Genomic DNA, 22,714 nt, shown 5'->3' with positions numbered 1-22,714 from the left:
CCACATCTGAGATCTCTCTGCACTACCAGCAAGAGCATTTCCAATAAATTGACACTGTGCTAAATAATAGGCTGTATTTTACAATTTCAGGCAAGCTACAAATCAAGACTAATCTAATCTGAAGACAAAGGCTTCAGGTTGGCACTCAATACTACAATACAGTGCCAGGCACAAACATGATAGAGAGATCTTAACAAGGCAGCTTTTGCACTGCAGGGAAAACTATATTTACTAAAGGAGTACTCAGTTTAGAGGTTAAAAAGCCTTACTAGTATCCACTTTTTTCCTTAAGCATATTCTTCTTACCATATAAACTCCATTCACCCTGCTTCACTAGCTGTTGCAAACAAGCATCATCCAGTCAAATAATCCATTTAGACAAGGTAGTGATGGATACTGGGAAGAAAACGTATCAATTCCCAGTATAATCCAATGCCACATCTCTTACCAAGACCAGTAAGTAGAGTCTCTTCCTTTACTCTAGTTACCTCACCAGATTAAGAAAACAGGCCTGTTTTTTCTTAGTAGCTTTTCATGAGGTGAAGAGGCTGTAGGTAAAGGGGTGAGACCAAGTTAGGTCACTGTAACTTTGGTCTGATGAACCTGGCTGAGTGTCTCAATGCTCAATGTCCAAATGGAGACATGTGACAAGTGGTGTTCCTCAAGGGTCCGTACTCAGACCAGTGCTATTTAACATCATTGTCACAGACATGGACAGTGGTATCAAGTGCATCCTCAGCAAGTTTGCTGATTACGCCAAAGTGTGTGGTGAAGTCAACATGCTGCAGGGAAGGGATGCCTTCCAGAGGGACCTTAACAGGCTCAAGAAGTGGGCCCATGCTAACTGCATGAAGTTCAGCAAGGCCAAGTGCAAGGTTCTGCACCTGGGTCAAGGCAATCCCACGCATGAGTACAGGTTGAGAGGAGTAAGGATTGAGGGAAGCCCTGTGGAAAAGGACTTGGGGGTGATGGTGGATGAGAAGCTCAACATGAGGTGGCAATGTGTGCTCACATCTCAGAAAGCAACTGTATCCTGGGCTGCATCAAAAGCAGTTTGGTGGAGGGAGGTGATTCTCCCCCTCTACTCTGCTCTCGTAAGACCCCACCTGGAGTGCTGTGTCTGCTTCTGGAGCCCCCAACGTAAGAAGGACAGAGTTCTTTGAGTGAGTCCAGAGAAGGGTGACAAAAATGACCAGAGGGCTGGAGCACCTCCCCTCTGAAGACAGGCTGAGGAAGTTGGGGTTGTTCAGCCTGGAGAGAAGAAGGCTCCGAGGTGACCTTACAGCAGTTTTCCAATACCTGAAGGGGGCCTACAAGAAAGCTAGAGCAGGACTTTTTGGATGGGCATGTAGTGAGAGGACAAGAGGCAATCATTTAAAAATTGAAGAGGGGAGTTTTAACTTAGATACTAGGAGGAAATTCTTTACTATGAGGGTGGTAAGGCACTGGAACAAGTTGCCCATGAAGGTCACGGAAACCCCACCCCTGGCAATATTCAAGGCCAGGATGGATGAGGCTCTAAGGAACCTGATCTAGTGGGAGGTGTCCCTGTTCACACAGTGGGGTTGGATCTAGATGATCTTTAAGGTCCCTTCCAACCCAAACCTTTCTATGATTCTCTGATCTCTCGGTTTGAATTTTCAGCAAAAGAGTTGAAGTCACCCAGTTCTTAGTCTCTTACAATATATGAACCTATGGAGACTTTTTATCACCAAGGGTAGAATTAATTTCAGATTAAAAAGCTTTGCTCACATTGTAAGCAAGCTCCTTGTTGACCCAAATGTATGGCCTAAAAATACAATAATTAAATATGCTGCAAAGCGTGTCTGGTTTTTTGGGTTTTTTAAATTATCTTTACCAAATCAGCTCCACAAGAATTATAGACTTTATTTTCTTATTAGTTGCACCTGCTTATTACTAGACTAATGAATCCACTAAGGCTTAAGGATAACATCAGTACCCAGAGAAGAACCTCAGAATCCTGTAGCTAGAGGGGATGCTCTAACAAGATGCTAATATATCCTTAGCTCTAAATTTAGAGGAAGTCATTATTATCTGTGGCAGCCTCAATCCAGAGCCCAAGCAAGCTTTCAAAAAAATTCAGTGTGGATCAGAAGAGGTGATGGCCAGCCTAAGAGACCTCAATTAGACACAAAGTGCCATTCCATTTACTGGTCAGGACAGACTGCAGAACACACACAAATGTACTGGGCTGTTGCCTTGCCTGTAAGCCACACCTCTTCCACAGGCTACATATTTACAGCATATTTACAGATGCTCAAACTTTTATCATGAAGTAGTGCAAATAATATATATTAAGGGGTTTGTAAGAAAAAAGGGGTGGAGGACAGGTAAAATGAACATCTTTGTAGAGATTCAGCATTAAAAGGAGCCCCCAGGTATAGCAAGGCAATGAGAAAGAGTGATACTTCAAATTAGGAAGTTTTAGTTGGCACCTAGTTACTTAACTGTGCAGACACTATCAAGTTGCCACAATCATTTGGGTGGATATTAAGTACATACATTGAAAGTTTCCAGAACATTTGGAAGAAATACCCTGGAGGCAGAGTAGGAAAAATGGTGATTCTTTTCAGAAATGAGCAGGTTAGCTTTCATAGAATCACAGAATCATTCTGGTTGGAAAAGATCTTCAAGATCATCAAGTCCAACCGTCAGTGCTACCACCTCCAAGACAGAACCTCTAAACTGTTCTATCTCCGATCAGCCCTTTAAACTTGAACTGGTACCCATGTTCAAAACCACCAAGAGCACCCTCAAAACTGTTACATCTAACAGAAGAGTATTTTATGAAGATTTAAAGAGTGCATTCTGGTGGCAGTCATCAAACGCCATTTTCATACTACAATGGTAAGCCCAGGCCCCCAGTGCCAATGTTCAGCTCACTCCAATACCTTAAATAAATTCCATCCTAGGAAACAAAAAGCACCACAAAAAAAAAAGCTTTTCTTCTGACAGTCTACAATATTAGAACTGCCTTGAAAAGTAACTAAAGAGGTTATCTGTTAAAGCTGAGCAGAAGAAAAAAAAAAACCCATGTTTACACTAGGGTTTCCACAGCCATGCATTCCCATTCAACGTTGTGAGATATGTTAAGTGTAGGCAGCACCCAGCAGAACCCAAAGCTCTTTTTTTGTTGCAATGCCACACCAATGTATGTATTAAAGGGGTTTGGCATATGGTGGTCACCACCCACCACACAAACAATTCCACATCATAATTTCCCTATCACTCCTCTTCAGTTTACACAAGGAGCAAACAATCCCAAGCCCTGCCTGAGACAGTGGGCCCTGGGAAGGGCCGAGGGCCACGGCAGGGAACCCTGTCACAAAGGCAACCACACCAGCTTTCTTCCTCAGACATGCTGGTGCCAGGGGCCAGCCACTTCACCACAGAAGAGTCACCTAACCACAACAGAGATCTTCAGACAGATGTATTTCTGTTCCATATTACTGACTCCAGAAAGGGCCCGAAACTGTGTTAACTCTGAGCTACCCAGCTGCAGAAAGAGCTAGGAGCTACACTAAAGCTACTGCCAGGAGACTCAGTCATGCGCTTAGCCCACTCATTTGTGCAATACTCAAAACCCAGCTGGAGCAGGGTATATCAGAGATTCCTGGACAGGACTGAGGACAAAAGCAAAACAAACAAAAAAACCCAAACAAAATATCAGCCCTATGCTGAAAAACAGCTTCTAGTCTCAACAAGCTGTCACTCAGCTTTTCCATCCTATTCCTTTTTTTCATGACCCTTACTAGCAACACTGTGATTCAGGGGCTGGCAGCAGCTCCTGGGCAATGAAGCAAAGAAAGGCACTTCTTGCACTAGGAAGAAGAAGGGATGCTATATCTTTGGATTTCCTTGCATCACATCCTCTTGTCCTCTGAGATTTCTTCATCACCCTTTTGCCAATGAGAAGAAAACATCAGTATCTCCTCCCTGTGGGACAGAATTCAGCAGAGGTCAAAGAGGAAGCAGGCATGCTGTTCCCAGAATGATGCTGTTCATAAAACTATCAGCCTGATTCAGACCAACACAAGAGCAGCTGTGGGACAAGACAAACACTTATTATAGTACCTGACAAACCAAGAATTAAAGCAGGCTGCCTGCACTGGCCAGTCCAATCAGCACAGTTTTACTCCGATAAGCAATATTAGGAGCCATTACAAAAGGGACTGCATCAGGTAATTTGTACAATTCCACTAATAAGTTGCTCAAAGAAGATTTTGTCATGTTACCAGTTTGTCCATGCTCCAGGAACATGGCACAGATTATTAGAACACCCTTCAAACCTCAGAAGTTCTTCTAGAGGGAAAAAGATCATGTTGAAAGACTTCCATTATATACACATACAAACACCACTTTGTCAGGATGTGATGTTTGTATGATGACATTCGATCCCAGCTCTTGGAATCTTCCAGGTGTGCAAGGCTGTAGAATTCAAACTGAAATACCGTATCTCCTTGGCTGGAGATAGAATTCAGGTAGTGTTTTACTATGTAATATATAAAAAGCAAGGTCCATGTGCTATATCTATGCAGAAAAATCAGTTTCATATGTAAGCTTCCAGCTTCTCAGAAATTATAATACCCAGAAGCCAGAAGAACATTTTATTGTAGTAACAAACATGCTGATGACAGGCTGCTACAACCTGTAGTCCCTTGCATTTTCCACCACACCCGCTTGAACTGTAATTACAAATGGCAAAAGTGAAGTTACAGAGACAAAAATACTTGTTGGCAGCCCTTTCAGACCACTACTGAGAGTGGATTTTTTATTTTCTGTTCCAGGAAGGGTTCCTTTCCCCAGATACTGTTTTCAAACTAACATCTACAATTACTTTCCCTGAGTACTTTCAGACCTGGCACTGATGTACCATTCCAAGCTAAAGCCAGTAATTTTCTACCTACAGTAAAGAAAAGACAATGCCCACTCTGTTACAAAAGTTTTCTGCTTTTCTGAAGCAGGAGACAAAACTATGGGGTGAAAACATCTCCTCCTGCATTCTGACAGTGGGGGAAAAAAAAATGGGAACATCATTGCCTGTAAAGATTTTACCTTCAGTCTTCAGTGAAGCAAATGCCTTGAGAGGAGAAGCCTTTTTAACCAGGAGAAGCTACTGGTTTGGTTTTTATTGCTCTTACACTGAAAGGAGCAAGAGAAACAGCTCAACAACATGCTGGCCAATGACCTCAAGGCTGCTGTTCCATTTGCAGGGTAGGATATGTCTACACAGAGGACATTTGTCAAAAAATATTTATCAGCAGAGGAGAAGCATCACAGATGCATCATAGATTAGATTCCTAGAATCATTTTGGTTGGAAAAGACCTTTTAAGATCATCAAGTCCGACTGTTAACCTAGCACAATGCCAAGTCCACCACTAAACCATGTCCCTAAGCCATGGTTGGAATACTTTTAAAACATTTAAGTAGGAAACACATGACCTCATGAGGAACATCACAATGAGAAAGAATCCTAGAGAAGATTACTGAATCAATGAAAGAAAATCCTGCCTTAGCAGAGACCTGTAACCATCTATTGGTGTTACAGCACTGACCTTTCAGCATCAAAGTGTCCATTTTCTGTTATTCAGTCACTTGTCATTTTGTGTACCCTGTAATGGATACCTTCCTTCATCCTGAAAAAAAAAATCCTGACTACTAAAATCCTCATTCTTGAGCTGGTAGCTATCTGTATTAGCTGAAACCACTATTTGACTGCTATTTAGGCCTGTGTAGATGGCTCTCTCAAAGTCATCTGGGCAATGCTGCTTTCCATGTATGCATTTCCATTCATGGCAGACAACCACAGCAGTAGCTCTAGGAAAAGCTCCCAGCACACAGAACACTTCAGAGTAGCATAGCAACACATTGCTCCTTCTGTGACTCCACAAAAGAAAATAGGGAGCAATTTTCCACTTTAGCCACAGATTGCAAGGACTTCTCTTGGCAATGGAGAACAGTGGTGGTACCACCTCTGGCCTGCAGCTCTGATGCTCCATGTTTGAGGTGTAAACTCACCAGACATTGCTGACTGCAGCCAAGACTTAATTTGTCTGTTTGAGGCTCTGTGCTCCTTTTGAATCAAATCCCCATCTCTTATAACACATTCAATTTGCAGAGGTTTTGATACTTGCAAACTGAATCCTCTTCTGAGGAAACCAAGCCAGATGCATAACAAGCCAGAGGCATACCAGGTGTGCTTGGATCCCTAGGGAATCGCAAGATTCCAAATCAACAGTTAGTCTTTTGGCCAGTAAGGAACCATTTGTGTGGTAGAGGCGTTTCATCCAGAGACTATGCTAAATCTAGTCCAGAGTACAAATTTGCAAATCATACATACAGTGGAATATGTGCAACAACTGCTGAGGCCCCCCATGCTCTGAGTATATGAACTGTGTAGGTCTTCCCAGGACAACCCAAGGTGCTGCATCCCTTACCTGACTCTTTCTTCTTCAGCTTTTTTAAGCTCTGCATCACGTTGCAGCACCTTCATTATCGCCTCTTGCTCCTCCTCTGTTAGGAAGCTTAGGTCAATCATCTCGTTGTGAGTGTAGAGGCTGGTGAAGTGTCCAGGAAGATCTTAAACCCTGCTGAGGATAGTCTTGTAGTCTGCTTTAAAGGTGTAGGAAAAAAAAGTCTGCTTCAGCAGGCACTGAGAAAGCTAGACAAGGTTACAGTCAGTGGTTTAAAGAGCCCCAAATGCTGCTTTCTTGCAGTAGAGTATGTGTGTGTGTTTCCCTAGATGACAGACTTCAGGGGAAGTTTTGCATTCCTGCTTGCCATTGTAATGATGTCTTCTCAGCTTGTCCTCTCAGCTCTGCATCCTGGACTGACGGTTCATTGACCCAGCATATCCAGTGTTTAAGAACAAACAAAACATCCCCTAAAAAAGAGACATGGGAGAACAAGCTGTAACATCAGGGAAGTATATTAAGTATGCATTTTTAATTAAAAGAAACAAGTTTTTCAGTGCCATTAAACTTCTTTGTGAAGTTCAAATGGTCATTTCAAGTCAAACCTGTTTTACAGACCTCTTTAACAAGGTGGCCATGAAAATAAACTCCTTTCCAATATGACAACTGACACCCTAAAACACAGAATCAAGTGTCATTCAAGTGATACATTTTAAAATAAGTGCATTTTAAGTTGGCCTTTAAGTCAGTACAATCATTTGGAGGAGAGGGAAGAGGAAAAAATAAAATCAAGAACATTTATCACATTTGTCTAAAGTAAAAAAAACCAACCAACCAACCACAAACGTGTAGTCACAAGTATTGACATTCTATTCAAGAACACAAAAAATCTGTGTCTATGGCTGTCATATAGACAAGAGCCAGTTATCTCAGAGGAAAAATCCATGGCACCTTGCAGCCCTGATTTGCAGCAAAGCAGTCCACAGAGTGAGGTTGCCCAACATGCATCCATGGTGTTCACATTCTGCCAGCATAGACTTGGATCACATCCATGAACTCTGTTCACAAGGGCTAGAAGTTGGATTTTGTTTGTTTAAAGAAAGATTGCCTGAACTCCAGGAACAGAAAAAATCAACCACTTAGGATAAAACCCACAAGCTTCCCATGTTGGTTGACTTATTGTTAGCACATTTCTAGGACACCGTTTTTGGCAAGTCACCAACCAAACAGAACAAAAGAACCATCCCATTAGGACAAGCCATTAAACTTTCAGACCCTACTCCATTCCTACCAAACTGTGTGCCTTGCCTTCCACACCAGTCTTCCCACTTTAACTCTTCAAAGACTCCTTTTCCCTTTCAAGAGATCAGAAAGGCAGCAGTCATTGCAAGCCCTGGAGGAAAACCCCAAGGTAGTTGGCAGAACCCTGCCAACTGTAACATGTTGAAACACTGAGATGGGAGGAGGCTGGGAATGTGTTAAAAGAATTTGTATGCTCCAGTTGAAGGCTTAGGGAGCATGTTCTCAAATTGGTGCAATGCTCTTTCTGCAGGATTTTGTCATCTATTTGTAACAAAAATGTGTAATGCTCATAAAAGCTTCTCACATGCTACTCAAAACTAAAAGCAACAGGTTTAAGAGATTATTTCCTCAGAATCCCCTCAAATGGGATTTCTATAATAAACCTTTGACCAAAATGTTTTTTTTTTTCCCCAAAACACACAACACTCCTCACCAGATGGTCAGGTACCAGGTTTGCAAAGTCAAGTTTCTTACAGTTACCCTAGTAAACCTTCTAGAAGCTTCTGTTAGCTGCTGGATGGAGTCAGAACTGCTGTGTCATTCTGATGAGTTACATTGAAGTCAAGAGGAAGGGAAACATTTGAGTAATTTCTCTTTCCTTTATATCAGTCCCTGCTTCGGGTAGGAAAGTCAAGGTATCTATGGCCAATATAGGCTGCAATAGAACTTAATTTACAGGATATAAATGTAACTTTTACTCACAACATTCTACCACTAATAGTGTATAATTATGTCAGGAATATGATCCCATGTAGGCCAAATCGCTGTCCTACAGGACATAAGGAATAAACATGAAATAATTTTCACATAACCATCTTGAGTATGTGGAATTATACGTCACACAGTAACATGAACCTCACTGCTTTATACAAACAAAAGTGCATTTACAAGCAGTAATTTAAAATACTGTTTTGCCTCTGCTACATAGGCCTACAAGGCAATCCCAGTTGTCGAAGACAAAACCAACTTCTTCAGAAAAACCTCAGAGGAATAAAAGATGGGAGGAGGACTTGGGGGGAAGGTTCGAGAACTCAGGTTATCTAGAGTCTCCTAGTGCCTCAGGGTTACAGCACCATGGATGCAATAAAGCCAGAGAAAAATAAGTAGCTTGAAATTATTGTAAGCCCGAGAGGCATCCCTACTGACAAACCTGGTGAGAGACAGAAGAGAAGCAGATGTTGTTATTCGACTGGTGTCTCTATTAGGCAGCTGCCCTCACAACCCTTTAGGTATCTTCATATCTAACCTAAATCTCCCCTCTCTCAGTTTAAAATCATTACCCCTTGTCCTATCACTATCTTCTCTTACGAAAAGCCCCTCCCCACCTTTCCCCTTTAAGTACTGGAAGGCCACTATAAGGTCTTCCTGGAGCCTTCTCTTCTCTAGGCTGAACAGCCCCAATTCTCTTTAGGTACCTGTGTTTGCCTCAGGGCCTTGCAGTCAGACATGGCCAGCTGGCACACAGGATGCTGGCATTGTATTGATCTAATGATAGCTAAAATCATGCAACAAGTTATTGTGCTTGTTCCCATGGCCACAGAGTTCAACCAGGTGATTAAAACAAGAACTTGGCACTGGAAGTACTCAGAGGGAAACCTCATGGGGATGTCAGCTGATGAAAAACTCAACCTGAGCCAGTAATGTGCACTTTCAACCCAGAAAGCCAACTGTATCCTGGGCTGCAGCAGCAGCAGCACTGGCAGCAGGTCCAGGGAGGTGATTCTCCCTTTCTGCTCTGCTGTTGTGAGACCCCACCTGCAGTGTTGTGTCAAGTTCTGAGGCCTCCAACACAAGAAGGATGTGGAGCTCCTGGAGAAAGTCCAGAGGGAGGTGATCTAGCAGGAGGTGTGTCTGCCCATGAGAGGGGAGGTTGGAACTAGATGATTTTTAAGGTCCCTTCCAGCTCAAACCATTCTACGATTAACCTCTAAGATAACAGCATTTTTTACAGATATGGAAGACAGCTGCAGTCAGGTTAATGATTACCCCCCCTACTGGGAAGAAAAAAAAAAAAAAAAAAAAAGTGCCCAACACCCTTCTGCTTGTGGTTATAATTGGCTGCTATTTCGATCTTCTTCAGGATTCTCATTGTGATCTTGTTCCATGACCTTGATATAACAGTTTCTCAAACAACCTGCCATCCGTAACTTCATTTATATTTAGGAAAATACAACCTTATAATTAGGCAGAAGTAAGAAGTGCTTACTATACAGTGACCAACAATCCTAATTTGTTGAATATCAACAATAGCACTTCTTCAGTTTATGAACAGGTACAGATATCTCTTTGACTGCCTTTTGGAAACTTTTCACACCATGTGATACACCTGTCAGCATCCACAGCACTAACCCGAAGCCCTGGATGGTGACTGGATGGCATATGCACTGCTGCCAACAGGCACAGAAACTTATGTTGCAACCACAAAACCTGGACAGCTCTGAACTGGCATTACCAAGGATTTTTTCATGTAAGTTAGGCAAATCTCTTGCCTCAGGTCAATGAAGTCATAAGAAAGTTAATGTAAGTAGGATATCTTACCATGCCTTTGTGTTTAAAGAATGCTGAGGCAAGAAATGTTATTTTGTCTATTAATTACAAATCTAAAATACATTGGACAGCATTTATGAAACAAGTTGCATGCTTCATCAGTGTCTCACAGCATACAAATTAATAAAATTAGTCAAAGCAGAACTTCAATTCTCCCCAAATGAACAAGAGTTTACAAGGGCTGACTGTCCACACAGGCTGTGGGAGCTCAGAGCAAGCTGTGCTGCTGCTCAACTTGCCATCATTCTGTAGAGCAGTTTCTGCAACTAAGGTTGAAAACAAAGTGGGACTGCAATCAGGTGCAAGATACCACCTACACTGAAACAACCTACCCTGACAGGCTCTTAGCCATTTTTTTCCTGATATTGTCCATTCCACAGTTCACAGAGCTGTGTTCTGCTGAGTTCAACATACCTACATTTGGCTTATCTGGAGCAGACTCTCCTCCCAGCTCTTCAGAGGAGAATGCTACATTAATTCTGTTCCACTTGCACTCACCCTGTAAGGCATCACATTAGATGATTTTGCTCCCATCTTGTTATGATAAAAAGCTTTTCCAGTCCTAGCTAGTGCAGCTGAGATCTTCTGGGTTCTTTTGCAAAGCTAAAAACATAATGCTTTGGCTGAGGCATATTTGAGTACCTGAAAAACTGACCCCTGATCTCACTAGATAGGCAGTTGTTTTTTTTTTTTAAAAAAAAAAAAAAACAACCTAGCAATAATCAGTTTGATTCTCACCTTCCCCCCAACTTAATGCGTATCACCCATATAGCGCAAATTGTATGACATTTCACTGTGATAACAAGTATTTAGTCACTGGAGCCATGCCAGCCACAAAATGAAACCAGAGCAGACTTTAGTCTCTGCCTAAACAACAAGAAAACCTCTTTCCATATGTGGTATACTTGGCCAACCTTATGAGACCTGCTGCAACAAGTTACTGCAAGGCTGGCTTTCTGCAGAAGTTTGGTAGCACTGATTCCAACCAGAGATGGTAAAAATTGCTGGCTTAGAGTGTAGCAGCCATTATAAGACCTGAGGCCAATTAAACAATTAAAAATGGAAAAAAAAAATAGAAAATATAATCAATGCCTTCCTTCACTGCAAGTTACCTGCCACCACTACCCCAAGATAAATTATTTTAATTTCTTTTTGGACATTTTTTTTCTCTTAAAAGCCTCTGTACATGCCAAAGAGAACTACGAGGTCCCAAGTTAGTTTGGTGCCACTGCAAGTTTTCCTTTGACAGGAAAGTTTTTAGACCTAACTTTCATTTAAGAGTGAAAGATTCATATCAGACTGATTAAATCATGGAAATTAATAGAAATACCATGTTGACTGATTTCTGGAGAAAGGCTGCAGACTACCATTTCTGAGTCTTGGGATATTTGGCATGATTTTTTTCTTAAATCTTAAATTCAAGTAATAACACTCAAAAATCTTCCCTTACATAAAAGGATTTCTAATCCCTATAAAAAAGAGGAATCTGAAATTATGTTTTATGTAACTCATGCATGAAATCTTCTGTGTCTTGGCAGTAAAAGAAACAGAAATAAGATCGAAGATGTAGCTTTCCCCCACACACTCTTAAGCCACTCACAACTACCAAGTTCTTCAGGCCAGGCATTCATCCAAATATTTTTTCTCATAAAGTTTCTCCAAACCTCTCAGGCAGTTTTACACCTTGATTCCTTTAAGTAATGGCTTTACATTTACTGGAACATAACTCATAACAAGAAGACAACCTTGTCCACAAACCTATTTTCTCTCTAGAGAGCTCTGTTTGCCCCCCACCCTGCTGCTTTCTCCCAGGCACAAAAGGGGAAAGTTAATTCAAATACTGCATTCCAAGCAATATGAGATATTACATTAAGAGGCTGGAGTAGTTTGGTACTAGCTGACATTAAGTTCATCAACAGGCTCAGAAAGCAAACAGCAGAACCCCAGAGTCAGCTGTTCCAACAAAATCAACAAGATTTCTTTTTGCATGCAGAAACTGCACAATGTCTTAAATTTCCATTGCAAAATTACTTTTCAAGTGCTCCTTGCACAGCAGACCTAAGCTGATAGAGCTTTGCCCCAGAGAATCTGTGTTGTAGCCAACACTTTCTAACAAGAGGAAGAAGATGACAGCCAATCCTACACTTTTGGCTCCTTTCACACCCCTATTTGTGCCAACTCTTTTGGTTGAACCGTTACCCTGCAGGCCTGGCTGATAAGCAGCTCCAATCTGTATACATCTTCATGACATAAAGCTTTCAGTGACAAGTAACCTAGTGGCTCTTCAAAATTACAGGGCCTAGTTTTATGCATTGGAAAGTTGCACGTTTTCCTAACTTCATTTCTTCACTGCAAGGGACTACAGGTTGTAGCAACCAGGATGTGCTGGAAGTCCAGACATAAGGCAGCAGGAAGCTGAGGAAGACAGATAAATGGAATTGTGTACTATAACAATCTGCATCTGCAGAGAAACTAATTCTCAAAGAGAAGTAACTGGGTTTGGCCTACAACCAAGTTCAGGGAATAATAAAACTTTATTTTCAATCAAGGAAGCCAAGAAGAACATTAGGAGCAATAAGAGCTTTGCAGAATTGGCGCCTACTACCCTGGGAGGTCACATCAGGCAGTAATGGTACCTTTGACTATGAGGCCTGAAAGCCACAGCTTTACAACAACAAACAAATCAACACACTCTCCTGAACAAATCTGATTCTTCACTGGCATTTAAGCAATACAGTCACAAGCAATTCAACACCATTCTAGACTTAGGGAATATATTTTCTTCTGTAAATACATAAGACAAATCCCATGAAGACAGAACAGCTGATTAAGCTAAATGTCAGTGTTGGCACCAGCACAAATAGTTAACGACAGTCATGACCATATTTGTGCAGAAGATCAGAGGATTACTGATTTCAGTTTGAGTAGTGGGGAAAGAAAAGCTATTAACTTTCAAGAGGAACTTTAGTCATAATTCAAGAGAGTTTTAAATATGTTTGCCTCCAATGGTAAGGACCTGAACTTAAAACAGAAGAAGGCCTGCAGACATTTTGATTCTTGAAGGGGCAGAAGGGAAGAGATAATTCAGTAAGATATGCAGTATCTGTAGCCAATCCAGCTGCTCTTTCAAAAGATGTTATCAGAGCATTTTCAAAATTATAACAGCTACATGTATAGAGAGCATATCATATTTCCAACAGTCCCAGAGATTAATTTAGAGAACAGTATTTGCCAACATGTATGCTTAGTCAGTGGGAGCTAGAGAAGTTCTCCAACTGGGAAGTGCAGAGTGTTGGTATAACAGGGAACTTTGCACAAGTGGGGGATAGCAACAATAAAGCAACATTGAAGTTGCTCTTACAAACACAGCAATGCTTTATTTCATTGCTATGGTAAACCTACAAGTTCTCCTGGTTCAATATTCAATACAGCATGGTTAAGGGAAGGAATCTACTTATACGTAGTTATAGGATCAGGCCACTACTAAAAACAGCCACAATGGGGAAAAAAATTAAAAATACACAACAAGCCTTGCTGAGACCTTCCCCTTCCTCAACAGTATCAAGATGATCCTTGTTGTTTTCAAACTTGCAAAATAGCTGCAATCTTAAAATATTCTTACTGGCAGCCTTTTGTAATGATTTTCAGGCAGCTGGAAGAGGAAGAATTACAGCTAGAGTAATTCAGGCACTTAAGAAAAATTCCACTTGTCTCCAGGAATATTTCCTTTGCTGGTCCACACAGCTCCCTGCCTATGACTTAATTTTACTCATTTGGTATGAAGTCAAGATCTTCATCACTTTGAAAACCATACAGGCAATTGTTCTCTTTTACACAAAATCTACTCTGAGCAAGAGAGCAAAATGTTAATAACAGACAGAAGATAAAAGTTAATAACTAAAAATTGGAAAAGAACAGAATAATTTTCTCTATTTATGGCCTAATTCCTCTAATGGGATCCCACATATGGCAGCTTGGCATTTCTCTCATAGGGATTGGATACTGGCAGCAGTGCCTAAGAACATCAATTTCTGTACCTCTCACAGCATCCAAGCATGAGGCCAGTGGTTTCAAGAGGATGTGGTTTGTGGAATAAGAAGTTCATAAATTAAAGAGAAGCCTCAGAAAAACATACCTCAGTTTTTATATCCCCCATGACTACTGCTTGAAAGACTATCTATAGATGCCATGCCATCTATTTACATTGCCATCAGCATAAAACTACTTAAAAAAAATTTGAAGCGGCTTCAAAATTAGACATTTCAGCAATTTAACATCAAGAACATCAGCATATCTCATTACAAATTCCAAGGTTCTTAAAATCTCCCTTGCACATCATACCATTGGCACTTTGTTGTGGATTAATCCCAGTAAGCACATTGCTTGAATTAATAATGATTCGTTTCCATGAACTTGATTAAAAGAATCAGCAACCAGAAAAATAAAGAGTTACAACACAAAGAATGTTTTCTCAGCATAAGGGACTTGAAATATAATAATGAAAGTGGCTCAATCTCTAGATCTGTGAAGGCAGAGCACTGCCTGTTATATAACAATTATTCTCATCTCCCTTTACAGAGGAACTAGACCCCCTCCAAAAGCAGAAGTGTGGGGGGCTCACCAAGACTCAATGTCCCATTTTCACTTTCTCATTCTTCATGTCACCATTGGCACCAGGCCCATACAGGGCCCATGATAAGAAAGAAGGTTTATGTCTTCTTTGAAAACAAATCTAACTAAACCACTAAAACTTTTAGGAGAGAATTGGAAGAAAAACAATTACTTGGGAAGTTCTGACCATACATATGATTATCTGACACACTTCTGTGTTACATGGATAGCTCTTTCTGGATGTTTTCCCAGCATAATTCCTAGACAGATTCTAATCTTAGCAAGAAAGTTCCACATGAAACAACTAAAGGATTGCCCTCCCACCCAAAACTCATAATGCAATAATTGACTAATTCCTTAAAAAGGTTTTGTTAAGATGCCAATGGCTTCATTTTTACAGGAAAGCAGTGCTCACCCTCTTCTGGGGAAATGCTATCTTAAATGTACAGATTCAGTACAGAAGATACAAATGAGAAGGGGCCAGAAAAATTACCAAGAGGCTCAAGTGGCAGAATTCCCCTAGACAGACTGTGCTCTGAATAGACTTCTCCTTCATTCACCTTAGGCTCTCTTTCACTTAGATGCTTCTCTGTAACAAGCAACCTGAAAGGAATTTTCCTAAAAATATCAGAACAAGGAGCCTCCATCTGGTTTCTAACTTTTCATGTGTTACTGGAATTTCAGAAAGGGAACTAATCCTACATTCCTCACTTATTTGCTTAAAAAAAAAAAAAAAAAAAAAAAAAAAAAAAAAAGTAATCCCAAAGTCTGTAAGCAGTTATAGCCCTGAGTTAAATCATAACTAGTGATTTACTATACTTTGTTTTCTTCCTAAGTAGATGTTCACAAAGGAGATGTCCATTGTACTTGTAGGACGTTTTCTGCATTAATTTCCTTTATATGGATGGTCAAAGAGTAATGTTGTGAAATTGATTGAAATCCATCTTGGTAAGCACTGTTCTTGGCTTTAGCAAATTTTAGCCCTAAGCAAACCAAAATTAGTGTTCCAAATGTAGAAGTTTTGACAAGTTTAGATATTGGAGACTTCAGGGGAACTATCCCACCTCTAATCTGTTTCCTTGCTTTCCTACTACTTAGCAAGTACTTGGGTACTTTTTAGCTAGAACTCTATTCTGGAAACTGTAGCACTCAAGAGTGGAAGAGTGCAAAACAGTGCAACTAATTAACAAGTATTTCCTACCAGTGGCTACTGGGAAGTGACACATTTCCTGCACCTTGGTTAGATAATCTTTTGTATATGAAAGCAAGAACACCAAGCTACAGTTGATAGAGTCACTGTGTACTTCTGACTCTGCTAACGCAGGCTTTCTAACAAGAGGACTTTCCTAAGGAGCTATCAGCATTCATGCAAAGAAATTCTTGTTACAAATAGCAAGCATGGATTTGCATTCAAATATTTACTTAGACTAATGTTGAGCTGACAGCAAGACATTTTGTAGAGCAGTTTCATTCTTGGACACTAACTGGAAGACTCTAACATATGCATTTTGTGAAGAAACTCTGAAAAGTATTCATTCAAAAGCTGGTCCACATTACTTCTCTGATGTTTTTTATCCCAATGTTATGGGAATCCATTAGCCAGTATCTGTTGCATCAATTTGACTTTAAGAGTCCCCACTCTTACTCCTCCTTTGAGTCAAGGTAATGAGCTAATTAATCAAGGACAGCCATCACCACTGACAAACTGATCTGCCTCCACTATGTTTGCAAAACTAGGATCGTGTGGGTTAACAGGTTGCCCCGTTTATGCATCACTTCAAGCTACTCTAAAGCACCTTCACAGGTGACTGCTCAGGTCACTGGGGGCAGCAGGTTTCCTCTGCAGGAGGGTGCACAGTACAGCATTGTGGTACAGGCTGAGCACAAAACTGCCAGATTGGGAGGGCAGCATTTTACGTCATCTTTGCCTCCCCTGAGGGAGGTCACTGATCTCAGCTTCACCAGAGCAGCTTTGCCTGTAGCCCAGCACAAAACTGAGATCACACAGAACATTGCAAAAGGCACTCCATCATTCTCAGGCACGATTAGCTGTATGAATGAGTAGCTGTGGAAAACAAAATCACTCCTTACTCATCTAAATCACTACTTTATTTGTCCCTGCAGCTCCTCTGCTTGTCAGCTACCAACCTTGTTATTTGAACTACAGCTCTGTTTAACTGATTACTAATGTGCAGAAAGAGCCAGCAAACAAAACAAGTCCTTTGGCCGTCCTTTCTCACAAGATGACTGACTAACCATTGACCTTAAGACACTCATTTGTGCAAGTTTTTAATGTTAAAATTACCAGCCTAATAACTGATGTAATCTGAAGGCTGCTAAGAAAGCTTGCATCAATTAATCCAGTCCTTGTTACAGTAACTAAGGCACACACGTATACTTGAAAACAGGGTCTTACACCGAATCCAATTACCAGCAGAAATCAGGTCCCAGAGCAAAAAGGATGATCTTTAGGAGTCTTATGGTCATAGGAACAGTAAATAAGCTGAAGAGGGAGATGGGAGAAAAAGCACTTCGGCAAAGTTTCCATTAAAGTTAAAAGTCAAAACTGTTAATAAAAGCTAACCTACAGCCTGAAGATAGAATCAGGTCACAATCAGGTCCCATCTCAGCCACCAAAATTATCTTAAGCTTTGCAATGAAGTTTTTATTTCAGGGTTATTGCTGATTTTTTATATATATCAATACATTTTTAAAAGCTTACTGTAGCTCCCTACTAAGAGCAAAATCACCCATCTTCCCATGCGTAATGATGCTATAATGAATAGTCCCATAATATGAATATTCCATCTACTAGCAGGTTCATTCTGGCTAAGTTGAAAGCAGCAAGGAGCAACGTCAGTCCTCCTTAATAGAGATATTAAATTGCAAGAATAACAGGAAGTCTATCAGCCATGAAAACTTCACTCATGACATTGTTTGCACTGCTGGGCTGGGCTGTATCATGCAAGAGCCAGTCTTTTCCCTGACTGGCAGTAGTTTCACTGAATACTTACATCAGATCCAAACAGAGCACTCAGGCACCGAAAAGCCAGGTAGGCTATGATGCAAGGAGCCTAAAAGGGCAGGGTGAGAGTTAAAGCCCATTGCTAAACATGAAGTGAAGGAGCAGGGAAGAATTTCTGCAGCCTACAGTTGCACTGGAGGAGATGTGGTGTCAAATCACACTGTGTGAATGGGATTTGCCCTATAAATGTTGCAGAACAGCACAGGGATAGGAAACAGGGAGCAAAAAGTTGTGATTGAAATGGTTTCTCAGACACAGGTGTGGTGGTGCAGACCCCTTGCTCACGTGGTCTCATTGCAATGTCAACACCAGCCAACATGGTTCTTGCTTTTGTTACAAGTTCCAGTCCTGTCCACAACAGGCAACAAATCAGGAGTTCAGAGTTTGTGAGGCTGGGGTTTGGAATATAATGCCTGTCCCTGGACAGGTATTTAGTTTTGCAGGAGTGGCTCATTCTTTAAGAGCATAGCTATGCAAGGTGTGAGCTCTCTCTTGCCCAATGGCTGGAGCACACACCCAGAAAGCAGCCAAAACCAGAGGCCCCAAAACTTCTTAACCCAAGAGGATTGAAATGCACATGCCCTTGCATACCAAAATATAGAACAGTCTCTGAAGGTTTCACTTGGTTCACTTTTAACCCTTCCTAAGGCTGTGCTACCAGGGATTACACCACCCGTCTCACAGAATGACTATTACTTTAAGGTGATGTCACAACCTTGCAAACAGAAACAAGAACCCAGGTCTACTTTCTCTCAGTCAGGCCACCACATAACAAACCAAACTCCCTCTCTCCTGACTTCACTCCTCATCCAGCCAGCTGTGCATTCCTGGCTACTCAGCAGTCCAGTTCTAGTAGGGCAGAGGGAAGAGGAGAATAAACCCAGGGTATTATTTTTTAATACAAGTCTCTTAATCTCCAGACAAGTACTCTCATCACTATGAAACAAGACAAATTTAATGACATTTCCACTAACATAAATTATCCTAGGCTTAAAACCGAACAAACACACAAACAAAACCAACCAACAACAACAAAAAACAAACAAACAAAAAAAAACCCACAAGTCAAAAAGCTACATACTCATCCAAAACCCAGATATAACACAAGGCAACCTGCAAATTCAGCACAATCAAAATACCAAAAAAGACCACAGCAGTTAGTTTGTGTGGGCAGGACCAGAACAGATGTTCAAGGGCCTACTACTTCAGGCTGTTCAATAGGTTTCTACCAAGGACTTAGAAACATGCTTAAGGTGGCTAAAGTGCAATTACACCAAATTTTTGGACCTCACCCTTAATTTTTCATAAATGATGTTCTATTTTTAATGCTTTTTTTGAATCACGTAATCCATTTAAATTCAGTAGAGAAGAAAATAATGAAGATAGACTTAAACATCTAAAAAGCTGATGGTCTAAAACCATTTCCAACCCAGGAGCTCTTGAATTTGCTGATCTACTTCTGGAGCTCTAGTCATATGGCTGAGATGACACAGTCTAACAGTAGTTCATCCAGCCTGTAGAGAAGAAAATCACTGTCAATTTATTAGTCAGTCAGAATCAGACTGATAGTAACATTGGACAGGCTATTTCCTGTGGAGTTTGCTAATACTCAATTTGATCCTTTTGTGGAACAAAAGCATCTGGCAATGAGTCTCATTTATTGTTCTGCTAGTTGCTCTGAAAATAATCATCTCCCTTGTTCTTACCTTTATTTTTATTCGTACACACAAGTTTATATAGGGACAGACAAACACAATTTTCTTAACTTGAAGAAAAAAAAGAAAAATTTTTTAGAAGATTTATAATACAGAGCAAAAGGAGGATAGCAAGATGGAGGAAAAAAATATCAAGTTGTACATTAATTTGATATATACGCAGAGGATACTGAATGGGATTCAGATAAAAAGCAGCCTGACATTATCCTCAGACATATATCTTTTCCTGTTGCCACTCTCAATGCAATAAACAAGTATCAAGTTACATATAGAAACCTTATACTATGAAGACTCTAGCACAGCCAGTTGCTGTACCCAAGTGAATTGGAATGACTCCCTACCACAAGAAGGAAGCATGAATGAGTTGCCTAAAATCAGCTGTCACTCACTTTATGCCCAAATATACTGAAGAACTGGATACTGCTGATACAGCAAATGCAACATCACTGGCTTGACATACCATAATGTGGAACTGTTCTAGCAGATCAAACTAAGGAGCCTCCTTAAATCAACTTATGAACAACCTAAATAAGCTGACTTTAAATGCAGCAGGTGATGAACTTCGAGCACCAGAAGGTTACCTACTCCTTTTAGCAGTTATCCCACCCTGAATGAAGAGCACTTGCTGGACAGAGAAATAAATCGTTTCCTATGTTGCAAAACAAGTCCCTATTGAATGAAGACTGAATTTCATGGGACAGGTCCACATGCCATTTACGTGCATCCAGAGTTGGTGATTCCACCACTTCCCTGGGCAATCTATTCCAATGCCAGACAACCCTTTCAGTGAAAAAATGCTTCCTAATATCCAACCTAAGCCTCCCCATTAGGTCCATTAGGCAGATGCAGAGAAAGGAAGATTTTTATTATTTGCTTGCCTCAAACCCAAACACAAGCACACTAAAATATGGTAATTGGTAACAATACATAAGCATTTTCTAGCATTTTAACATTACTAGCAGCATTTTATAACATAGCTATGCATAAGTAGATAAATAACACATATGTGCAAATGGACAGAGACTTGCAATATACTTGCCCAAACAGTGCACAGGAAAACATAAGAAAATGGTAAAATCAGCAAGGTAAGAGCAAGGAACTAGAGGGGTCAGGTCAAAACAAAATAAACCTACAGAACAAAGGAATATATTTATTTTGCAGGATTATTCTGGTTCCATCAGGTGTAAGAAAGATGCCTAGGAAAACCAGAGTATAGTCTTACTCCCCAAAATAATATGAACTATATCAAGGGCAATTGAGCTCGCCTCCTTTTCTTCCAGGGAGGCAGCAAGATGCACAAAACACTAAGCAAAGAAATATGATAATTTATGAAAAGAAATAAAAAACCACTTTGATTCCAGCTTCTTTGCCAAAGAGCTCTCAAGTACTTTGCACTTACCTCAGCAACTGAAACCAGGAAGAACTGTAGTGATGAGCACTAAATACAGGGCATCAGGTCCATGGCACTTACACTCCTAGGTTTACTACCACTTTCAGATGTGATCACTGACCTTTTGGAAAATGTAGTGACAATGACAGGTGCTAAGTAAGAACGAAAGACTAGAAATCTAGACTGCTGATGTATTGGTAGTTGATGTTTTTCATGTTGATGTATCATATAGCTGCACTGTGGTTTGATTCATCAGTCTTTAAACACTCTATCACAGAGATCTCCAACTACCTGATATATGTAAACACACAAGTATTTTGTTGCAACACTTTGCTTCTTTTATCAAAGAAAATCGAGCTGCTTCTCAGAGCATCCTGTAAGTCCACTCCCCTTACACTTTTGGGAAAGTTCAGAAATACTTGTCTTGCCACTTGACAATCTGTCCTCATGTTTAAGTGACCTTATCCTGCAATGGCAAACATATAAACAGATCCTTCTGTTCCCACAGGAAAGACACAACTGAGTGTACCAGATTTGAGGGCCAGCTCCAATTCTGCAAGTCACTCCAGAGGCAGCGTGAAAGATGCAATTAATTTAGTGTTGTGAAATGGAAGTGTGTTTAGTATTTACATAAAGGTCATTAACATCTCTCAACTGAGATCTAAGCACCCTCTTCACATGAAGGGAGTCCTTTCATTAAAAACTCTACAGAAGCTGGGGGTAGGTAAGGTGTTAGAGTTTCTCAGCTCTCACCACCAGACAGGAGCACAGAAGGGCTGTCCCAGCGCACGGCCCTCGGTGCAGGGGGAGGCTTCAAGCCCCTCACATCGGCTCCAGAGAGCGGCTCCGGCTTTACCAGCCGGGGCTGGGCAAAGGAGAACCGGCCCTGCAGGCTGACCACAGCAAAAGCCCCCGAGCACGGAGCAGCCGAAAGCTCGGAGTGAAGCCTCCTCAGCTGCCAAGAGACTTAACCCTCACGCTGCTCAGCGCTGCAAGCGCGAGGGGTTTATATACTTTAAAAAAAAAAATAATTCCAGAGTCGATTAGCAGGACCCTCCTGTCCCCCCGAAACCCCTCAGGGCAGCCTCCCCCCCTCCCGGCGGGCCGAGGGCAGCGCGGCCCCCCCAGCCTCAGCCCCGCGGGACCCACCGCCCTCTCCGCGGCTCCCCCAGCCCTGCCCTCCGCTCAGACCGCGCGGTTACCTCCTCCCGGCCGGCAGCCGCGCTCCCGCACCGCCTCCCGCTGCTCGGAGGGGAAGGCAGCCCCGGCACCGCCTCCCTCGGGCGGGGCGGCTCCTCCCGGCCCGGCCCGCCCCGCAGCCCCGCGGGCCCCGCCGGCCGGGCCGCCCTGCTGCCCCTGCCCGAGCGTCCTCGGGGCGGCGGGAGCCGTCGGGGCCGGACCCGAGATGCTGCTTGTGAGGGAGCGGCTCGCCGCCTCCACAGCGGAGCGTGAATGTTTCACGCAGGGGAGACCAGCTGGATGTGACGAGTTAGGCGGAGGCGAAACGATCCGCGTTTTTCACTGTACCTGGCGACAGGCAGCCCAGGCGGGGTGAGCACAGGCAGCCATACCCGAGGTTCCGGCCGTCTGTCTGTCCCGGAAGGCGCTGTTAAGTGCTTTTCTGTTTAATTAGTGGCACAAAAACGCACAAGCCACCCTGTCGTAGGATGTTTCGGCAGGACCCTCCCT

At 41.8% G+C, this 22,714-nt stretch overlaps 1 protein-coding gene across 3 annotated transcripts in view; it reads right to left on the bottom strand.

Annotated features, from left to right (window-relative positions):
* SYTL2 (synaptotagmin like 2) overlaps positions 1 to 22,247 on the bottom strand; it is a 56,828-nt gene extending 34,581 nt beyond the window's left edge. For 2 of the 3 annotated variants that reach the window (XM_051620283.1, XM_051620303.1), the window contains exons 1-2: positions 22,228 to 22,247; positions 6,460 to 6,905 (exon numbers count right to left, since the gene is read on the bottom strand). In XM_051620283.1, coding sequence (XP_051476243.1) covers positions 6,460 to 6,560 — 101 coding nt within the window. In that variant the 5' untranslated portion in view covers positions 6,561 to 6,905; positions 22,228 to 22,247. Of the gene's footprint in view, positions 1 to 6,459; positions 6,906 to 21,034; positions 21,065 to 22,227 lie in introns of those variants that run through there. The other variant, XM_051620293.1, reaches the window with a different exon arrangement.
* Positions 22,248 to 22,714: the final 467 nt, after the last annotated feature.

Source organism: Apus apus, chromosome 1 (assembly GCF_020740795.1).
Source record: "Apus apus isolate bApuApu2 chromosome 1, bApuApu2.pri.cur, whole genome shotgun sequence".
NCBI lineage: Eukaryota > Metazoa > Chordata > Aves > Apodiformes > Apodidae > Apus > Apus apus.
The sequence above is the reverse complement of the archived record's forward strand: the minus strand, read 5'-3'. Positions and strand labels throughout refer to the sequence as shown.